At 48.5% G+C, this 13,507-nt stretch overlaps 1 protein-coding gene across 1 annotated transcript; it reads right to left on the bottom strand.

The window, feature by feature from the left end:
• Positions 1-408: 408 nt before the first annotated feature.
• LOC120692258 (filament-like plant protein 4) lies at positions 409-8,086 on the bottom strand. The gene is made up of 6 exons (XM_039975518.1): positions 7,410-8,086; positions 5,044-5,144; positions 4,238-4,433; positions 1,676-3,992; positions 1,540-1,600; positions 409-1,246 (listed from the first exon to the last, which is right to left on the bottom strand). The coding sequence occupies exons 2-6, from the start codon at positions 5,128-5,130 to the stop codon at positions 818-820; spliced, it is 3,090 nt and encodes a 1,029-aa protein (XP_039831452.1). The 5' UTR covers positions 5,131-5,144; positions 7,410-8,086; the 3' UTR covers positions 409-817.
• Between the last annotated feature and the right edge of the window lie 5,421 nt (positions 8,087-13,507).

Raw genomic sequence — 13,507 nt, forward strand, 5'->3', positions numbered from 1 at the left:
TCTTTGTGCTTTTTTGCGTGTCAGTCCTTGTAGATTGCTTAATTTAAGCATTGTAATAAATCCTACGTGGTCGCGGAAACCCTACTACGGGGTGGCAACCGGGCCGCCTTCATTCAGTAGTGGCTATTCGGCCCAAGTGGCCAAGAGTAGCCCAACGGAGCCCATTTCTTCTTCTTCTTTCTTTCCTTATTTAACCACACCTCCTATGTTTGTTCCTACTAATTTTTTAGGAGATGTTTGTTCCTACCAGACTCCATGCGATTGAAATTGAGCGAAGTTTCATGATGCCAAAATGCCAGTGAGCAGCATGATATATGTCTAACGCGGACGTGGCGCCGCTGGGCATGCACAGGGCACAATCTCTAGCATTGCATAGCGCCATCAGGATTTCAGACTGATCAACAAATATACATCGACACCCTTGACACTTAAGTAATTAACCCAGGTTAACTGTACAACAAACCAGTCCAAGGCCAATACACAGGCTACTTCACAAGCGGATTCAACAAAAACCAACAACCTCTTCTTCAGGCAAGTAAGCACATGTACAGTGAGGTTTAGTGAGGTTTCAAACACACAGCAACCCGGAGAAGCTCTAGCAGAAGATACCGATGCCTTACATTTCCACACACACTCTCGCCACGCCCACAACCTGCTGGACTGCAAGCTGAGTATTATTCCAGCAACCCAAGGCGTCACCTGTGAGAATACACAAGCAGGCTTGCCCCACTAGCTCTACAGAAATTCACGGCCTTCACCATCCCACCCATTCAGCGTCACTAATCAACAAATCTGATGAGGCAACAAGGAGAAATTTTCACTCTTTGCCCTTTGTGAAGAAACGACTGAATCCGCGGCTCTGTTTCTCTGGCAACTGGTGGTTAGCAAACGACGAAGATGAAGAGGATCTCGATCGATGCTTCGGACGCTTGGAGTTGTTCGGAGAAGGGAAAGGGCTCTCGTCAGCGTCAGAAGGGGTTATGTGCGTCTTGAATCTATTGACAGGAGACTCATTTCCTGCCCCAAGAATTTCCTGGTCTGTATCAGGTTGGCCTCCCGGCTTCTGGGAAGACTCTCCTGCAGTTGTTCCTACAGCATCCTGCAGAAAGTCCTCCATACGTTGCCGGTTAGGTGAAGAACCTAAAGACTCAGCTGAAGGACGCATAGCTTGCAGCTGACGGCCGAGAATCAGTATTGTTTCCTGGCACTCTGCAAGCTTCTCCGCTGCAGCCGCTATCTCTTTCTCCTGTCATCATTTAAATACAAAAATTAGATGTTAAAGTATTCCATATCAAGCAATGTTATGTAGTTCAGCCTAAAAACCTACAGCTCAGAGTTATCTTGAAAATGTTCAAATGGGTTTAGCTCTCGCGTATATTATGTGATTTCATGCTGGCGTGTTTAATGATTTGGAAGCCTTTTATTCATAATTCAGAAGGGTACTGCCAGTTTTTTTCATCAAGAAGCTACAAATGAATAGAAGGTAGGCAATAGCAATGTGACAAACTTTTGAAACTAGAAGTTTTTGAACTATTGTACCTGCTTTGAATTGGTATCTGGACCCTCATCTACAAACATTGACCTCCTCTCCAACTCATACCTTCAAATCATAAAACCAAGTCAGAAGAAAAATCAAGCAGATGGTAATTTATATGACAAAGGATTTGATTTTCACCTTTCCATCTTCTCCTCGAGGTCTTTGTATTTGGCTAAGTTCTCCTGATGACTTTGTCTTTCATCGGTGAGTTCAGCTGTCAAAGTATCTATTTTGGACTGCAGTACTTCTATCTCATTTTCTAATTCAACTTTTCTCGATTCAAGTGACTTGTAGGATTCGGCCATACATTTCAACTGTGTCTCACTCAAGCTATTTGATTTCTCACTGTCAGCCAACTTGGCTGTAAGGTCTTCCAAGTTTTTCTCCATATCACTCAATCTAACCTTTGTTTCTTCTATTATGTCATTGCACTTCGCTAGTTCTTCCTCCAGATTGGTCTTCTCAGATTTAAGTTGTTCATATTCCTCTGGTGAGCATATCTTCAGAGCAGTCTTAGCATCAAATCCAGCATCAGCAGGCCCCTCAAACTCAGGATCAGAAGATGAACGAGGAAGTAGTGGACAGAGATCAGAAACACTGTCTTTTACTGGCTCAGGCTGAACCTTATTTTCAAGTAGAGTCACTTTATCAACACAAGCTAAGTTATTACTTTCTGCTTCATTGCTGTTGTCTCTCGACATTGTGAACTTAATCTGACTGGTTTCTGACAAGATAACAGATAGTGCCATGACAAAGTCATTTAGGCCATTATCATTTGACAAAACTTTGTCAATTAATGCAGAGAATTGTTGTGTTTTTTCAAATAGCCCATCATAATCAGATGACTGGCCTTGGAACTTGGAGAGTTCTTGATCAAGCAACATGACAAAGTCTTGAATCCTCAATATGGCAGTCTTTAGTTCTTGATCCATGGCACATTCGCTACCTGAACTTAAGGTCCCATCCAAGTGATGAGTGCCATTTGCATTGATCGAATCTGCCTCATCTTCAATATCCTTCAAAATATTTCTAATGCTATCAATCATCTTTCCTGCATTGTTCTCTGGTGATTCAGAATCCAGTAAGGAAGATATTCTTGATTGCAATTTCAAAAGTGAAGATTTCTCGGATAGCTGCTGTTTACTTGATGGAGTTTCTGACATTGGTGAAGTTGACTGCAAATCTTTAACACCGTCTCCTTCAGTAATACCAGACAAAGTAGCCCCAACTTCATCTATCTTCATTTTGTTGATGGCACTGCCATTGCCATTAGCCTCAGAAGACAAACATGCTAATCTCTCCATCTCTAAGAAGTCATCCATGAGTTCCAACCTATTGGAGTCTTCTATCGCCCTGCTCTTGGCCGCTTTCTCTTTCTTGAACTGAGAGAGCTCTAATACTAGAGCATTGGCCCAAGATTCCGTGCAACTTCCTTCATCATCAACACCATCTTCAGACATTGAAGTCATGCTAGGTGGGTTGCTTCCATTTTGGCTCAGTGCACCATCAAACTGAATATCCATGTTTGGAGTTGGACTCTTATGTTGGTTTCCAGTCAACATTTGAACCTCCAAGCTACGGAGCTTGCCTGCTGTTTTAGCATACATGCTTCTTGATGACTGTAGCTCACCGTTTCGCTTTGTCAGTGCCTCTTTTAGCATCTTGGTTTCTTCTTCCATTGTTAATAGACGAGCAGTTAGAAACTCATTCCCTCTCTGCATGTGTTGTAAGTTCTCTATGGCATAATCAGGAACAGGAGACATAGGACGATGGAAACTAGAATTCTTTGCAGGGGATCGTCGTACTCTGTGGTCTCCATACTCTCTGCCCAAGCTCTCCACCTCCATTTTCATTTGAGCTAGTGCAGCTGGACCAGGTAACTTCTTCCGAACAAGGCCACGTAATCTTTGGCATTCAGCTTCAAGTTTTGATATTTTCTTGACATCTTCCTGATGCTGTTTAGTTGCTACATCAGCTGAGCGCACGCTCATGTTCTTTTCTTCATTGCGGATTTCAAGCTCTTTGGAGACAACATGCAGTTCATATTTGAGGGAATTTATCTCCCTTTCGTCTGACTGGATTGTGCTTTTCAAGACTTCAATCTCGGCTTCTGCTTGAGCTTTTTCCTCATCAATTTTCATCAGCAATTCTGCCCGTTCTTGGAGGGATCTTGTGAGTGCATCATTCTCAGCACCAGCCCTTATGAGTTCCTGTTCGAATTCAACTAATTTTGCTTCGAACTCGGCCTTTATCTTCTCCCACTGTTTGGTTTTTGCAAAGACTACATCATGCAGTTTCTGCTCACTTTCTTCCTTGACAGTTCTTACTTGCTTCATGCATTCTTTCAAAGCACCATCTAAATGGGCAGCTTTTTCTTCAGCTGCGAGCTTAGACAATGTAACAGTTTCTAGCTGAAGCTTCAGTGCGGAGGCCTCTGCTTCAGCTTTCTCCCAACCTAGCATGACAAAACATAAATCATGTCACCAATTCGTTCAGTATAGTGATCTCATAAAGTAGGCAGTATCTTGTAGAAAACAGATGACACTATCCTCAGAAAGTTTGTCTAGAGAAGCCAGCCTACTTTCATGAGTCACTAACAGACCAAATATGATGCATACTAATTATTCTATCTAAATCTAAACAAGAAAAGGATTTATTAAATATGTTTCAAAAAAAAACTAAAGTTCAACTTATGCACACCTGATACGGCTTCTTCAGCAACTTTTGCATGTTGTTTCACTAGTGCATCTTTAGTTGTGATCTCAGATTGTGCCGCAGAGAGTTGTTCATTTAAGACCTTCACATTTTCTTCTAAAACTTTTACTTTTTCCTCTGACTCTGTAAGATGTGCATATGTTTCCGGTGCAATTTGCACAAATTTTGGACCTTTATCTTCCTGCAAAGAAGGAAATGTTATTTCAACAGAAGTATACGTTAAAGATAAGTTAAATCTTTAAAATCATGTTTGTATATTACCTCCGTTCTTAAGTTCATGTTGTTTAGGACAAGCAAACTAGTTAAAAAATGAACTAATATGTTTGTAGTAACCATCACATATTCAAGAATGGAGAGAGTATTACATAATTAATGGATAAATTTACTGCCCAACCAGCTTCTGGGTTTTAAAATAAAACACAATGAGCAACTAGTGCTGACTGTTGCTTTGACAAGTGGTATGTGACCCTTTTGCCACACCACCCAGGTGCATGAAAGAAAATGATAAAAAGAATCATGTGAAAAGATCACAAGGGACATATTGGCATAGTTTTGAAGGCACAGTCAAGACAATAAACCTTATGGCTAAAGGAGGAGACATGTCTGCATGGACTAGCAATTAAGGATCGTGACATCAGTTAATTCAGAATGGTCCCTATGGTATTGCACCTATCAAATCTTTCTTCTGGGCTTCTGGCCGTGTAAAGCAGAAAAAAAGAAAGGTTGATACTCTTAAAACACTGATACTTAGGCCAATCTAAAATAATAATAAACAAGAAAGCTTGGCCAACCTGTTCTTGATTGGAATTCTGCAACACTTCTCCGTTTGATGATTTATCAGATGATTTCTTCTTCCAAGGCCAGCTGCGTCGATCCATCGGTTGCAGAGTATCTAATCAGCAAGACCACAAAGGCACAATCAGTACAAAGTTTACCTGAGATCAGGTATCGAATTTTAAGAAAATAACCTTGCAGGACACATTAAACCAATATACACTTTTGGAGACTGGAAACGTCAAAACTAAAAAGTAAGTGAACCTGAATTATACTATAACAACTGTGAAGAATTTAGACAGGAAACTAATGTATGGCTCCAGCCATCAGACAAATCAGGTACTACATACAACTTCCATAATTGGCACAGCCGGCACGACCCCCAGTTTGTATATCACAGATAAGAAACTAGTGGAACAACGGTTGTTGGGCAAGTGTTACCCACAAAGTTCACAATCATTCTACTATATATAGCTATAAAATAATCCCAATAATCCAATCAACAACTCCAATCAGTCAACAGTGTGGCCATGTAATCCAATCCAATTATCAAAAGGTAGAAGCTTCATCCACGGTGGAGCCACAGCTATAGCCTATACAGGACAGGACAGGCTCAGGGTCAAGGCAGGCCAAAAGAATCGAATCCCTGCGAAACCAATCCTTCAAGCAAGAACACCCGGTACAGTCAGCAAGCGTTGTTGGGGCGGGCCCCACGCGAGGCCAAGTTGCGAGCACTGCACAGGACACCCGATCCGATCACCGTCATGCCAGAACTAGGCCAGGGCATTGACGCGGGCAAGCAAGCTTAGGCGACCTCCAACGGTTCACCGGACAGCTCCCCCCACCCTACGTAGGGGGGCTTGGGGGGGGGAGCAGCGCTCCAACAGCTCCCCCTAAAGCGCCCCTTGTGTAGGGGGAGTTTCAACTCCCTCTATATCTTTAATCACATTATTTCTTTGCTATATTAATTCCGTTTGATTCCCGTAACACGATGATAATGTGTATTATAACAGTACAAATACTGTATGATTTTTTTTAAATTCAAAAACGTTAAATAAATAGTTAGTTAAGGAGTGATAGTATATATGGGGAATAGATACAGGGGGAATAGTTGGAGAGAAGGAGTTATAGGGAGAGGAATATTTTGGAGGGAGATAGTAAAATATAGTAAATAGTACATTTGGGGGGAGTTGGATGGGGGAATGGTTGGAGAAAGCATTATTGTCCTACTCTATCACTCATGTGTGCGCACCTAACTGAGCTCAATTGACGCGGTATCTTCTCCGCATGGACCATCATCGCGCGTTGGTTGCAGCTGCAAAGCGCACAGGCTGTAGAGCTCAGCGCGAACGGAAGCAGGCAGGCCCGCCCGGCAAGAATCGCAGTTAAGACGGGCACCAAAGACGCCCGCGGAAGTAATTGCGGCGTGGGGACCTGACCGGACGCCTGCTGCTCCCCAGCCGCAGGTGACGAATCAAAAATCAGTGGTTACACCGCTGCAGCTGCCAGTTCTAGCAAGTCTGCGTTCTCATATGATCAAAAAAAAAAGTCTGCGTTCTCATCCGTTCCGGTGAAAGAACCGGTGGATCCGGCCGTATGGAAGGCGCGCGTGACCCGGCTTAAAAGCTCGGAGCTACTACTACCCCAAAGTCGATCGGACATTGATGGCGGTCTCCGCTCGGTGGATTTGGCTTTTAACCAGATGCCTCGTTGCATCATTGTCCTTGCGCGTCTTGCGGCGTGCGTCCTCTCATCTCCGTCTTCATTCTTCCTAATCTTGGCAGCAGCAGCAGCAGCAGCAGCAGCAGTACTAGAAGCCGCCCCCACGGTCCACGGAGGAGTGAGTAAGCCGCCGTACCAGTGCATTCTTTTTACGGACAACAAAAATAAAATCACGGTAAAATTGAGATCGGAATGTTCCATGTCTCAGAAGTAGAGTGCAGACAAGCGTGAGACAGGGAGAGATGAAGCAGAGTTGCGGACTTGCCCCAGTGCAACCGACGCAGCATGAGTGATCCTCGCTGCAACTGAATTAAGAGTTCGAAAGGACAAGGAAACACGAAGCGGAAAGCCCGGAGCGCGGAAGCAACAACAAAGCGAGCGGCGCGGTGGAAAGGATGTTGAGAAACTGTGGAGAATTTTGGGTTTAAACTGCACAGTAAAACTTCAGAGAGGCCTCGACATGAACAGAGGAACTCCGTTTCAAGGCTAAGGCTCTGCCGTCGTGATCATGAAAAAAAATACGAACAAGACGTAGTAAAAATAGGTGCACGCATTGCACGAACGAACGGGAAGAGCAACTGCATCATAGCAACGAACGGAAAATACAGAAAACATACCAAGCAAGCACAAGGGCACAAGGCGAACGGAAGCGGGCGCTTACTTGGGGAGGCGAGGGCGCAAGGCGATCAGGAGGAGGCCCTGAACGGAATGCAGATCCGAGGCGGCGCCGCGGGCACTGGAACCCGCCGCGATTCCGGCGGGGCGTCGGATCTGGCGCGCGGCTCCGATCGGCGCGGGGGTGTCGGTGCCGGTGTCTGTGGCGTGCGTCGCTTGCCGCGCACACTTCCCTTCCAGCCAGTCACCGGTGCGGCAGCCGCGTCGGTCGGGGTCCGGCTGGATTGGATTGGACTGGACTCCCTCCCCTCCACACTGGCCACTCCCGCCGCTTTTCCCCCTCCCTCCGCACCTCGCCTCCCTTTTGCTCCCGGGGCCTTTTCCCTTTGGAATCTCGCCCGCCCCCCGCTGCTAGCCCCGCTAGGACTTGCGAGCGCTAGAGCCAGGCCAAAGCGCGTAGGCGGCTGGTGTAGCTGGCGGCGCTGGCGCCTCACCCCGGCTCGGTGCGGCCGTCGCGTGCGCGGTGTGGGGCGGGCGCGTGCGGCACTGCGGCTCGCCTGGTTTGGGCAATGCGGTTCTCCTCTCGGCTCTCTGCCGCGGCGATGAGCGGTGGAGGCGGTGGTGGTGTTTGGGTTTTGGTTTGAAGGGGTGAGAGGAGGGAGGGGAGGGGCAGCGAGAGGTGGGGATGGAGGTGCGGGTGCTTTTTGTTATGGGGGCGCTGCGGCCTGCGGCTGCTGCCAGTAGGTGGGCTAAAAAGCGGGGGCGATGGCAGGGGGGAGGAGGTGAGGGAAGAAAGTGGGGGGAGTGGGGTGGGGAAAAAAGCTGGGAGGGGAGTTCTGCTGACTGCTGCTGCTCTGATGATGGGGGGAAATGGGAGGGAGCGAGGCCAGCAGAGAATTACACATCACCTCAAAAGAGAGAGAGAAATTGACAGCAACAGTAACACTACTATCTTGGAACAGTGATAAAACAGAGTTTTGTTTTAATACTAACTTTGTAGGGGTTCTGTTTTTAAGATATACTATTTCAAGCAAGATTATTGTTTGTTTGTTTTTTTCAAAAGAGCATCAATTTTTGCTCCAGGACACACGGTTACCTTTCGCGCCCTGTTTGGTTGTGGGGTGGGAAAAAAATTCATGGAAACATTTCTATGTGTTTGGTTGGAAGTGGAGGGGTGACAGGCGGGACCCACGCCCACCGCGTTACGCTGCCCCATGAGGCTCCCCAGGGCAAACCCGCCCCCAATCCCGCAAGCGCAAATGCCCCGCTCGCACGGGCACCGCCGCTGCGCGCTGACCCGCCGCCGCAAGGAGCCGCTGCCGGCCGGCCGCCGACCCGCGAATCGACGGATCCGCCGGCCTTGAGCCAGGAGACGCCGGATTTGCCCCCCCTCCCGCCGGCGTCGCGAGCGGGCGGCGTCAAGATTGGGGCCGGACCGCCGGCCCCCGGCCGGTGTTCGGCTCCGCGCCCGCGCCCCATGGAGCAGTCGTCTTCTGCCCTCATTCCTTCTCCTTCCCGCACAACGATGGATCCCCCGAGGGAGGCGCGCGCCGTGGCACGGGTCAAGGACCGAGGCCGGCCGGCACATCAGACCAACGCAGGTGGCGGCGGTGGAAAAGGGGAGCTCGGACCGTGGGCGGAGGAGGCCTCGCAACCGAGGGGACGATGCCGCGGCAGGGGAGGACACCGATGGGGAGCGGACGTCGGCGGATCCGGCCGCCGGCACGGCGGAGGGGGGTCGAACACGGCCCGGCGCCCGCCGGTCCGGCGCCGACCGTGCGGCGGCGCTCGTGCTCCTTCTAAGGCGGCGGAACGCCTGCCGACCGCCGATCCAGGGCGTGGAGGGTGGCGGCCACCGGATCCGTCGAATGGCCGGCAATACGGCGGCGGGCGACGGCGGATTTCGGCGGAGCGTGGACGCGAAGTTTGGCCGGGGGAGGCGTTGGCGGATGAGTTCTGCGGGTGGGAGGAGGCCGCATCGTTTGCGCTGGAGGCAGCCGACCGGGGACGCCTAATGCGTTCGGCCATGGGTCCCGGCTCCGGCCCCATCCCCTGGGTCCACTTTCCATACTGTTCCAACCAAACACATGAGATTCAAACCAGGAAATTTTTTCCATCCTGCACCGGTAGTCCGGAATCATTTTGCCTACTGAAAGTCATACCAGTACTCTACAACTGGTACTAAATGATCACACGTCACCGCTCGGGCTGTCTGCTAACATGAGCTGTTCTTCGCTATAGTCTGCGTTGTATACTCTGTACAAACACGTAATTTGCTGTTCTGCGGTTTTCAATTGAAACCCATGGTAAAATGAAGGGACGGTTAGTTTTTTATCAGTGCTGCTAGCATGCGTAGTAATCTGATCTTATGCGTTCGCGGGAAGGTTCCTTGCGGAGTTGCGCTGACGGGGCTGGAGCCCGGCGCCACCGCCGCCGCGTCCACAACAACCGAGAGCCCGAGACGCGGAGGGCAGCGCCACATTGCCCATGCAAATCATGCGAGCAAACCGCCGCCCACAAGGCGCGCCGCCTGCTTCGTCCTCACACGGTTACTCTCCTCTCCGCATCCGGTCGTATCTCCGATGCCCATGTCTGGTGTGGAAAAAAAAAGGACCACTAATACTGAGTAGCAGACAGCAGCTGGGAACGAATCGGTAGGTGAGATGTGCACATTCAGTATGCATCTACGACACTTGTCCCTGATCTTCTAACATCTGTATCATTCATTCCAATCTGCTAGCAACAACTCAACCGAGCCATTTTTTTTTTCTTATAAAACCTGGCACGGGGCAGGAGAGCACTAATCAAGGCGAATGGCCTGTTTGCAGCATGTCAGTAAATAGTGATAGTTTGACTGCTAATTACGGTGTTAAACAAAATCAGTTTACAAAACCAACTATAGAACCTCCGTATTAGTGACCCTAAAGATTCTAATGAAGTTTTTGACCGCGCGATTACAGGATGGTTACTGTAGCAAATCATCGATTAATTACCGTCATTAGATTCGTCGCGAAAAGTTACACCCATCCTTAAAAAGATTTTGCAAATAGACTTCATTCAGTTCTTTATGCGGGAAATATTCTTTTCTAGCGCCAACCCAAACAAGACCAATATAACCAAAAAGGGCGGTCAGTTGGAACATCGCTAGCCTCCAAAGGCTCATTCAGCATCAGCTTTTGAAAGCGCATTGGATGATGCACGGAACTCAACTGAAAGCCGAATTGATGCATTGTTGTCGCATTCGTCCGATCCTTGGCAATTTCCAATCAGCCGGTACCACCAGCACCAGCCCTGCCCAATTGTTTATCGATCTCAAAAGGAAAAGATTGGTATAGGCCTTAGCATTCGTGGCAGATGCCTTGCTTTTGTTGGGAGCCAAAAAAAACAAGGGTTCTTGACGCTTGCTGGTCGCTGCTGCTGGTAAAAAAAATGGACCATTTTACAAATCTGATCGGTTGAACTTGCACAGCTCACCACCTACTACTACCTATGGTCGTAAACAGAAAGGCCTCTAGAGTGTGTAGATCGAAAAGGATATGAAGGAAAAGAAGCTTTAGAAAAATGAGGAATTAGTAGGCGCACCCAAGGGCATTTCCATGAAACAGTGACTGACCGCAAAATTCAGTCCCCCTAACACACCTCCTGATTTCTCCTTTTTTCTGAAGAAACCATGACAGCCCGCGAAGATCTTCCTCTTAAGCAACGCTAACGCCTCAATCAGGCTTGTCATTTGGTTCCTTTGGAAACCAGCCAAAGATTCCAACTTGACGCCGCCCACAACGCCGTTGAGCTTTTCCTCTACATTGACTGCTCTGTTCCTTGGTTATTTTTCGCATGTGTGAGCCCGGAAGGTTAGGTATGTGGGGATGCCATGGAAAGGTAAGCTCGTTCATATCAAATCCAGCTCCTGGCACCAGTGGCAGCGGCGGCGGCAGCACAGTGCACAGCTACTCTCCGTCTCTCCCTCGTTCTCCCTCCGTCATCACTCATCGGGACCAAGCTTGGGCCCTGTTTAGTTCCTTTCAAAATTCCAAAACTTTACAAGATTCATCATCATATCGAATGTTTCAACGCATGCATGAGGTACTAAATATAGCTAAATAAAATAACTAATTACATAGTTAGATTGTAATTTGCGAGACGAATCTTTTGAGTCTAGTTAACTCATGACGGGACAATAATTATCAAATACAAACGAAAGTGCTACAGTGTTTTACACCCAAATTTTTACGCAACTAAACAAGGTCTTGTTCCAATAGCCTGTGTACTAGCCTTCTAGGCCTGCGCATGTGCCCATGACATTTTACTATGACCACGTAAGGCCTCGTTTCTAAATTTTTTAACAGTACCTATCACATCGAATTTTTAGACACATGAATAAAATATTAAATGTAGTTAAAAAATAACTAATTACACAATCTGACTGATTCCCACGAGATGAATCTAACGATATTAATGAATCTATGATCGGATATTAATTATCAAGTAACAACGAAACGTACTACAGTACCAAATTCAAATTTTTTTACCAACTAAACACACCCTAATGACATTTTACTATGATCACGTATGCAGTATGCTGCTGCCAAGTTCAGAAGTTTCCAACTCGTGTCAGACGGCGGGTCCATCATCAGTGGCACAGGGGTTTAGAGCAACTCCAGCATGTCTCTATTTAAGTGACTAAACTCACATTTTAGTTATTTTGTTTAAATTTCCATCTCCAGTAAAGCTCCTATTTAAGTGACTAAAATGAGGGGTGACTAAATTTCTTCTCCCACCTCCTCAATTTAGTCACCCTCTAATTAGGCTACCAAAAGTAGAGCCTATTAGTTTTTAGTTTATTTAATTGATGCTGTTAGAGTAGAGACTATATTTTAAATAATTAAATTTTAAAAGTGAACAAATTTAGTCATTTCACTAGAGTTGCTCTTACTGACATGTCACCGCCACATCGCATAGAATACTCGTGGCGAGGCAAGCATTATCGGCGTCCGTCTAATCTTCTACGGTAATTTTGCTCTGGACACTTTATAATGTTGATTTTTGTTAGTGAACACTACTCAATTTTATCTTTGCTGCTGGACACTTTTTAAATATGTATCTTTGCTACAAAACATTATAGTAATTAAAATAATAATTTTCTGATTTAGAGAATAGAGAGAACAAATAACATGACCAAAATACCCCTGCAATACCAGGTTGTTCACAGAACTCAAGAAAATCAACACCCAAACGCTATTTGACTTCCCTTTCTCTTTCTCTCTCCTTTTTGTCTCTCCCCTGTTTCTTTCTCCCCGTGAGCAGAGCTTGCCGGCAACCTAAGAATCAAACCGCACCGCGAGCCTGATTAGTCAGGGCGCTCGACCGGCCACCGACCAACTGCGACGCGCTCCTCCCCCCTGCACGCCAGCGCTCGCCCAGCACCCGCACGCCACGCGTGCGAGTATGCTGGTGCCCCGCCGCTGCGGCCAGCGCGCGAGAGCTCGAGCCCGCCACCGCGCCCGGCGCTTGCGAGCCGCGGTCTCCGCCGCCACGGCAGGAGGAGGGAAGAGGGACGATGGAGGTGCGGGGCGCATAGAAGCCGAGCCGAACTCGCCGCCCTCCGGGGCCGTCTTGGCCGCCGAGGCCGCCCGCCGGGGAAAGAGAGAGGGGTCCGGCCGCCGCCGTTGCAAATCGAGGGAGGAGGAGGGGGATCCGGCGCCACGGCCGCGCCTCCACCCCGCGTTGAGGCCGCCATGGCCAACGAGGGAAGGAACAGGGAGGATGGAGGGGAATCCGGTCGCCGCCGCTCACAAATCCGGCGCAGGAGGGGCGCGCCGGCCAGGGCTGAGGCCGACAAGGGAGGAGGATGGGCGCCGGAGACTCTGCTCCACAATGGCCCCGCGCGGCCTTCACCGGAGCTCAAGGTCGCCTCCATGGCCAGAGCTCATGGCCGCCGTACCGCGTGGGAGGAGGAGGGGCACCACCTGCTGAAGCCGCCGTGCGCGAGCCATCTCTGCTGCGGCCGGCGAGAAAGGCCAGGGAGGAGGGCCGCGGCCGCCGAGGGAGTTCGGGCAGGAGGGCCGGCGGCGGCGGCATGGGGATGGGTTTGGCGAGGCGGATGGGTGGGAGGAGCTGAGAGGATTTTTTTACGGCATGGGAATC

Source organism: Panicum virgatum, chromosome 9N, assembly GCF_016808335.1.
Source record: "Panicum virgatum strain AP13 chromosome 9N, P.virgatum_v5, whole genome shotgun sequence".
NCBI classification, from domain to species: Eukaryota; Viridiplantae; Streptophyta; class Magnoliopsida; order Poales; family Poaceae; genus Panicum; species Panicum virgatum.

Bases quoted from the DNA above. Each gene is read 5' to 3' on its own strand.
- LOC120692258 (XM_039975518.1), bottom strand. From the start codon at position 5,130: ATGGATCGACGCAGCTGGCCTTGGAAGAAGAAATCATCTGATAAATCA. The intron at 3,993-4,237 runs GTGTGCATAAGT...TTGTCATGCTAG, and splicing joins TGCTGAAGAAGCCGTATCAG to GTTGGGAGAAAGCTGAAGCA. The intron at 1,601-1,675 runs GTGAAAATCAAA...TATGATTTGAAG, and splicing joins CTCGAGGAGAAGATGGAAAG to GTATGAGTTGGAGAGGAGGT.